Raw genomic sequence first — 7263 nt, forward strand, 5'->3', positions numbered from 1 at the left:
GATGCTCTCATTTTTAAGATCCATAATAGGCCATCCAAACTGAAAATCCAAACCGGTAAACATGGACCACACTTAAAAAAAATACCTAAAAGTCTAAAGTCATTTATTTTGATAATCTCTAGCCTATACATCAAGTCAATAAATAAATGAACCACATCAATAGTACCAGTATAGAAAAATATATGCTAGCTTAAATAAATTGAAAATATACTTTATGGAATATGATATACATATCTTAAAACATAGATAGATTCTAATTCACTAAATTTTGATGATTAAATTATAACAAAAAATATTATCATGCTATTAAAATCATCTATTTTAATGAGTACTTGATGATTAGATTAGAGATTAACAAAACACATGAAGTTTGATTTCTACATGTTTTGAAAATGAGAGGACCATATCAGTTATCCAACAACTAGAAACTTAAACTTGAAATCGGAGAGAAACCATGCCCTTTTATACATCAAATTAATACGAGTATATGCAAGTTTTTTTAAAAAATATAGATTTGAATTTACCTCTGATGTACCCAATTTAATGCAATTAGGTAGGCATCAAACTTTAAATAAGAGCAGTTATACAAAAAGACCCAACCAGGAATCTTGTATATGATCCAGACTCCATTTCAGATTATAGGGCTACCCGCTGCTAACATAGTCTGAGCAGAGATCCGTTTGGTTGGAAGAAGCTAAGAGGATTCATGCAAATGCTGGTTAAACTACATAATGCTAAATCAATTCTACATGACTGTTACTTGATTTATAAAGCTCACCTCTCCAACTGCACATCTACAGCTACAAAAACTACAATAAGATCTTCAAATACTATCTCCATAAAGAAACAATGTTTACCCTGCCCAATATGACATATATATCGTTAACACTAAATATTTGGTGTCTATTACAGTGACCAAGGAACTAAGGGCAGCCATAGGGTATATTTAATCACCCCCATCATCCCAGCACATCCCATGAGAAGTGAAAACTAGATAACAGTAAATTTTTGATGTGTACTACAATGACGCTGAGACTAAGGTCAGCAATTAAGGTATACTCAAATAGGAAAACCACATTACCAAAATAGGAAAAGAATTTTACTAAACGAAGATCATACTCATATATCATTAAAGAACAGATCATATTCTCAGCAAATTCAACAAACCAAACGAACATAACATCATAGCGCATCTAGAAGAAAGCAAATTCAATCCAGAATCTCTGGTCAAAACCGGCCTACCATAGCAAACTGTAAAGCTTCAATATTTCAGCTATCAAAAAGAACTAAAAAGAAGGCAAAATTATAAAGATATCCTAGAGGACTATAATTAATCAAACAAGCTAAAACCCATGTCGTCATCAGATTCCTCAGCTGGCTCCTCGTTCTTCTCTTCTTCCTTGGCTGCTGCAGCAGGTGCAGCAGCAGCATCAGCAGCTTCAACAGGAACAGCCACAGCAAACTTGCTGGGGTCCTGCATCCAATAGATAACGCTATTAGAATCAACTAATATCATGCTGTAGAGGTTTATTACTATGGCCCTGCAGAAGAGAACACAACCTACCTTCAAAAACTCCTTCACCTTCTCAGCTTGTGGGAAAGTATACTCAGTCGCGATAGCAACTGCCAGGACATTCTTGTATGCATTTATGAACATATGGGGTGCAGCTGCTATAGTAGGGTATGAAAGGGCCAAGGACAGTGAAGTGACTATAGAGACTCCAGCTGCAAACCTCTCAACCAAGTCATCCTCAGTGAGGTCCAGAACCTCAGGGCTGAAAACTGACCCATTGTCGTACACAGACTGGATGATGAGACCATATGAGAATGGTCTTATGCCAAGCTTAGCAAGAAGAGCAGCCTCAGAAGAGCCAACCTTTTCCCCTTTCTTGATCAGCTCAACAGGGGTAATGATTTCAACAGTACCCTTGTTGATCTTGGTTGGGATGTTAAGCACCTGAAAAGTAAAGTTGAAAGAGGTGAGCATCATAGGACTCACTAAAACTAAAAGAGCAAAGGTAAGAAGATTGCTAATGGACCTGAAAGAAGGAGGTTTGTGAAGGATCTAATCCAGTGTTGCCAGGAGGAACCACGACATCAATGGGAGCAACCAGGCCTACACGGGCAGGAGCTCCAACCTGTTTTACAGAAAGAAAATAAGAAACCATATGATATCAATCAAATGGGAATCAATGGGAAGGCGGCTACAGAAGAGAGAGAGAGAGAGAGAGAGAGAGAGAGAGAGAGAGAGAGAGAAGGAAAATATGCAATTGTTATATATGTACATGCACATAGGGATGTGCATACACAGAGACTGTCATATTTTCCATAATTTTTTTGCAATTGATTCAAATATAAGCATAAAAGTTCATAATTATGAAGCACTACCTGCAATTCTATTATTAAAATCTCATAAAAGCAATGTTCCTTCTGCGTTGTAACCAAATTCTTAAGTTGCTATTTTTTTTGAGAAAAGTGGGAAAACCACCTTCCTTTGGGCTTGAACATGGAACCTCTACTTAGCACATGCACTGAGGAGAGCGTGCCAACTGGGAGACCCACTTCCATTTGGTCTTCAGTTGCAAGTTCAAATTTATGCTTTTTACTGGGGCCTGGGGAGGGGAGTTGAGGTAGGGGAGGGGGAGTGATAGCATATCTTGTTCAAATTAGAATCTGAAACCAGTCCAAGAGAAGCACATTACAAAGTAACCATGCTAGACCAATCAAGCATCATATATAAAAGTTCGAAAAGAAGGGCTTATTTATCATGTTTCTCATTTAACAAAGCACCTGCAATTATGGGTTAAGGGCTTTAACCAAAAGGAAAAATAACTACCTTTCACAAACTTTGGATCTTAATTAGGTATGTTTTAAGTTCACAAACTTGATGACATTACCGGTCTGCAAAAATTTTACTTAACCACGTGAGATGACTTTGGGTTTTGTTGATTTATTACGTGATGATTTTATTGAAAAAGACCGAAGTCGCGGTATCTTTTTTACTCAAGATTGGGTCTCTATGCTAGGTGTTTTGCCCGTGTTAACTGGCTCTGAGACTGGAGCATCTTTTTCCAACTATCCGGGATGCTTACTCCACTGCTGTCGAATAAGCCTTTGCCTCATTGGAAAGAATCTATATTTAAGGGAGAGTAGCGCCCCGACCAGGAACCAGGGACGCTTTATTCAAGAAAGAATTTTCATTCTTATCTGCCTTCCCTCAGTCCTTCCTTCCCATTCTACGCGTGTCAAGTTGAAGAAATGAATGCAGCTTCATTCTTTTGCTGGTTTACATTCTTAAGGTTTTGTCGACCCTTTAGGACCGACTACAACACGACAACTATCAAAGGTGATACGCTCTCTCTGCTCGCGACGAATTGTTGATTCATCGCCAGAGATGGAGCTTTCCGTTCTAATACTCGGGTGGAGAGACGGAAGGTGCTTGTGGTAATTCCAAAAAGACTGGGGAAAATGCTGAAGCTACTTACTCAAGTTTCATCCAATTTGGTAGATTTTCTAGCTCTTTTTCTAAAGGTGTATTTGATCGATCTCTGCAGTACCTTCATTCATAGCAACACATACCTTCATTCATAGCAACACATTTGTTTCTGATAGGTGTCCTTAATTTTAACTTAGTGTTTTATACTTTCTGGGGTTATGACCAATCTAACAGACATGAGCTCATCTACCAGTTCACCTACCAAGCACAATGATGTTAATGAGATTCAACCCTTCTCCCAAAAGTATTTCAGTTAATCAAGAACTTAACAAGAAAGGCAGAAAGCAATAAAACAGAAAATCAAGGAATAGCAGCTCACCGAAAGCTGCAATAGGCTGAGAAATCAGTAAATATGCTGGATAATCGCCAACATAACACAAATGTGATAGGAAATATCATAGGATTTAACCTTGCCATCATCAAAGTGCAGTAATCTTATTATAATGCATCCATGTTGCCAGGCCTATAAAAATCAGCCGAACTACCCGCTGTATATAGAGGATATAAAATTAAAGCCTTTTCATGTACTTGTGAAACACCAATTTCCTGGATTGTAGTTGAATTGGACCAAATCAAATTACTAAAATGAATTTAATCATAGGATTAATTTTTTACCTCAACAATGAGGCTGCCACCCAATTCATTGGTATAAACATTGACGGTTGGGTGCCAGTGACCTGAGTTCAAGTCATGCCTTCACCATAATTCCTGATCTCAACAAATGTTGATGGGCTTTGTCCATCTTATTCTCAGGAAAAAAAATGAGAAGGAAGAAAAAAAAATCTTTTCTTCAGCATCAATCATCAACATGTTCGTTTCCTTTTGTTTTTAAAAGTAAATCATTTGGCATTTAGGAAAATGAAAATATTGATACAACAACGAAGAATATAAGCTCAAACACCATACAATTCCATCAAACCATCACATAATGAAATGCATTTTTCCTTGGCATTAACCCTTAATCAACCATATTGGCAAAATTTATATTTAAATAGCTCATTTCTCTCGCTCAAAACATATTTGTCAAACAAAATGTTAAAATTTGTTTCCTGATATTTAAATTTCTGATAACAATTAGAATATCTTCATGACATCTATGCACTACTTGGGAACCCTAAAGGCCTATCAGATCATTTACGAAGCACAACGGTGAAAACACACGCACACAATGTTAGTAAGAATGATATAGCAAACCTTGTATTTCGCCACTTCCTCTCGAACCTCCTTCAGATCTCCCTTCGTGAAAATCAAACCCACATTTCCCTGCATTAAAAAAGCAACATAAGAAGCAACATAACCAGACCACATCATATAAAGGAGGAGAAGAAAAAAAAAAGAAACATGCTTCAATAAACTAAATAACAAGTAGTATCAGAAGTCAACAATCAAAAATGTGGTCCAAAAACCCCTTTGCCATCTGATACAAAATGCTCAAAATCAAGAATGTGAACCTTCATGAAGAAGAATGTTACACAAACCGCTGAATAATAACTTATACACGAACTAACTATGTGAACAGAAACACCATCTGATGACCAAATCTCCGCAATCCTAAATATAAGGCATGCCATCTGCTATCAAAAGCCCTCTAACCTAGTAATACAACAACAAATGCAACACAAATATTACTAGATCCCAGCAACTCACAGCTCATAGTATCATAAAAAACTGATTTTTAGTTTATTATCAATCTCCTAAGCCCTTCAAACTCATTAATCTAATAACGATTCCTCCAGATTTACCGAAAAAATTTTAAAATCACAAAAAAGGAAGGATATTTTAAAAAACAACCATTTTTAATTATCGAACTACTGAATCCCTGAATCCAGATAAACTATCAACAAAACGCGCGGGAAAAAAAACAGCACGGGGAAAAAAAACAGCACAGGCAAAACGCGATTAAAAATCAAAACATATCTACCGAAATCTTAGGCCCGAGACAAGAATCTATACCACAAGCAAGGGGAGGAGGTTGAGATAGTCCTTGTTTCCGGTCTTCTCTGCATGGATCTTGATGCAGCGCCTGATCAGCGTGTTCTTCCCCATGAGAACCACCGAATCACCCCGGAGCCCGCTCCGGATGTTCTGGAGCTGGTTCGACCCCACGTTGTCCGCCGCCGCGATCAGCACCTGACTGTACTCGTCCAGGAGACTGCACAGCTTCTTGTCATACTCGACCTTCTTCTCAGACTTGGAGAGCTTGACCGTCATGGCTGCAGAGAAACGCTAAAAGGGATGGAAGGGAAAAAAACCAAACGCTAACCTAGCAAAGGGGAAGAAGAAGAGAGCCGAGAAAAGCTTTAGATAGAGTCGAGAGGGCCAAGACGAAGCTTAGCTTGGTCAAGGCGGACGGTGGCCGTCTGTTTAACCTCTCTGAAACCCTAGATGGCCCTAACTTCGGCTTTTATAGCCATCGACTAGGGTTTCCATTGAGGCCGATCACCTGTTAATGGATTGAGGTGCGGGTCGGGTCTGAGTTCTTGGATCCGACCTGTTAGAGGGTTTTGGCCCACTTTTTGACCCAAATCCTGTCCGTCCAAGAATTGAGTCGGATCCGGTAGAGGTTGGACGAGGTAGAGTTGGAGCGTGGATTGGATCATGTGCAATTTGGATCCAAGCGTGGGTTTGGATAGGGACGGAATCCGGACTCAGTTTGGGAATAGGTTGGACAGAGCCGGATTCATAAAAATAAAACTCATACGCGAATGCGAAATATGATGAAGCCAAAGAAAGAAAAAGCCAAAGAAAAGAGAAATTATGGGTCAATATTTAGACCCATACTCGACCCATTACGAGTTCAAATCAAGTTTGGGTCAAGTAAGTACAAGGTACGTGGATTTTTTTTTTTTTTTTTTGGAAGGAACAGGGGGGGTGTACGTGGATATTAGCAATAATGCAGGTTTTAGGATTGCCACGTGACAATAGGCTTGACGACAAAATCGTACTTTATGAATCATTGTTTAGATAAGCATTCATCTTGTTTATCCCTAGCTTTCAAGCAGAACAATGTTTAAGCTGGGCATGGAATAGGCATCACCACGTCTATTGTTGTGGTTCAAATCTAGCCCGAGGATGACCACGCTGGAGGAGTTGGAGAAGCTGCCGGAATATGGAAGAGGAGAATGAGTGCCACTTCCCGCGCGGCGGCGTACCTGCACAAAGCCTTACCGATGTCTCAGGTGAGGGCCCTCCGACACTCAAGTTAGAATGATATTCAGTTGGTCCAGCCAAAAGTCCCCTAGGTGTTACCTGACAGGGCTATTTATAGTCCCTATGGAGAGGCCCAGGTGGCGAAGATATTGCCCATCCTTATGAGAGGGGATGGCTCTAAGTCGGATGGCGCACAGCTAGAGCTTGCTGGTGGCGTGCAGTGCCGTCCATTCTTAGGAACGATAAGGTATTGACAGTTGTAGCAGGGTATGGCCGGAGTAACACGGTGATGTCCTTGGCTGTCGTGGGCCAGCAAGCAAAGCATGGCATGGTGGCGTCGCTATGTACGGCCACGTAGGAGGGCGTAGGCACGCATATGGGTACGTCCGTTGGCAGGGCTGAACTGGTTGAGAGGTCACATCGTGCATTTGGCGAGGGCGACCTGACGGGTGCTGAGGTTAGCCTAGCATCCCGGGTTCCGAGGTGTGCTCGGCAGAGCGCCCCGAGCTCGGTCGGGGCGAGTCGGCGAATATAGGAGGCACCCTGAGCTTGGTCGGGGCGAGTCGGCGAATACAGAAGGTGCCCCAAGCTTGGTCGGGGCGAGTCGGCGATCATAG

General features: G+C 40.6%; 1 protein-coding gene across 1 annotated transcript; it reads right to left on the reverse strand.

Annotated features, from left to right (window-relative positions):
* Positions 1-1097: 1097 nt before the first annotated feature.
* LOC103698881 (60S acidic ribosomal protein P0-like) lies at positions 1098-5916 on the reverse strand. Its single transcript, XM_039132581.1, has 5 exons — positions 5450-5916; positions 4691-4759; positions 2040-2138; positions 1565-1957; positions 1098-1474 (listed from the first exon to the last, which is right to left on the reverse strand). The coding sequence occupies exons 1-5, from the start codon at positions 5705-5707 to the stop codon at positions 1331-1333; spliced, it is 963 nt and encodes a 320-aa protein (XP_038988509.1). The 5' UTR covers positions 5708-5916; the 3' UTR covers positions 1098-1330.
* Positions 5917-7263: the final 1347 nt, after the last annotated feature.

This window comes from Phoenix dactylifera, chromosome 12 (genome assembly GCF_009389715.1).
Source record: "Phoenix dactylifera cultivar Barhee BC4 chromosome 12, palm_55x_up_171113_PBpolish2nd_filt_p, whole genome shotgun sequence".
Taxonomy (NCBI): Eukaryota; Viridiplantae; Streptophyta; class Magnoliopsida; order Arecales; family Arecaceae; genus Phoenix; species Phoenix dactylifera.

Coding starts and splice junctions, on each gene's coding strand:
- LOC103698881 (XM_039132581.1), bottom strand. CDS start 5,707: ATGACGGTCAAGCTCTCCAAGTCTGAGAAGAAGGTCGAGTATGACAAG. Junction 4,760..5,449: donor ACCTCCTCCCCTTGCTTGTG/GTATAGATTCTT, acceptor TTTTTAATGCAG/GGAAATGTGGGTTTGATTTT. Junction 1,475..1,564: donor AGGTGAAGGAGTTTTTGAAG/GTAGGTTGTGTT, acceptor TATTGGATGCAG/GACCCCAGCAAGTTTGCTGT.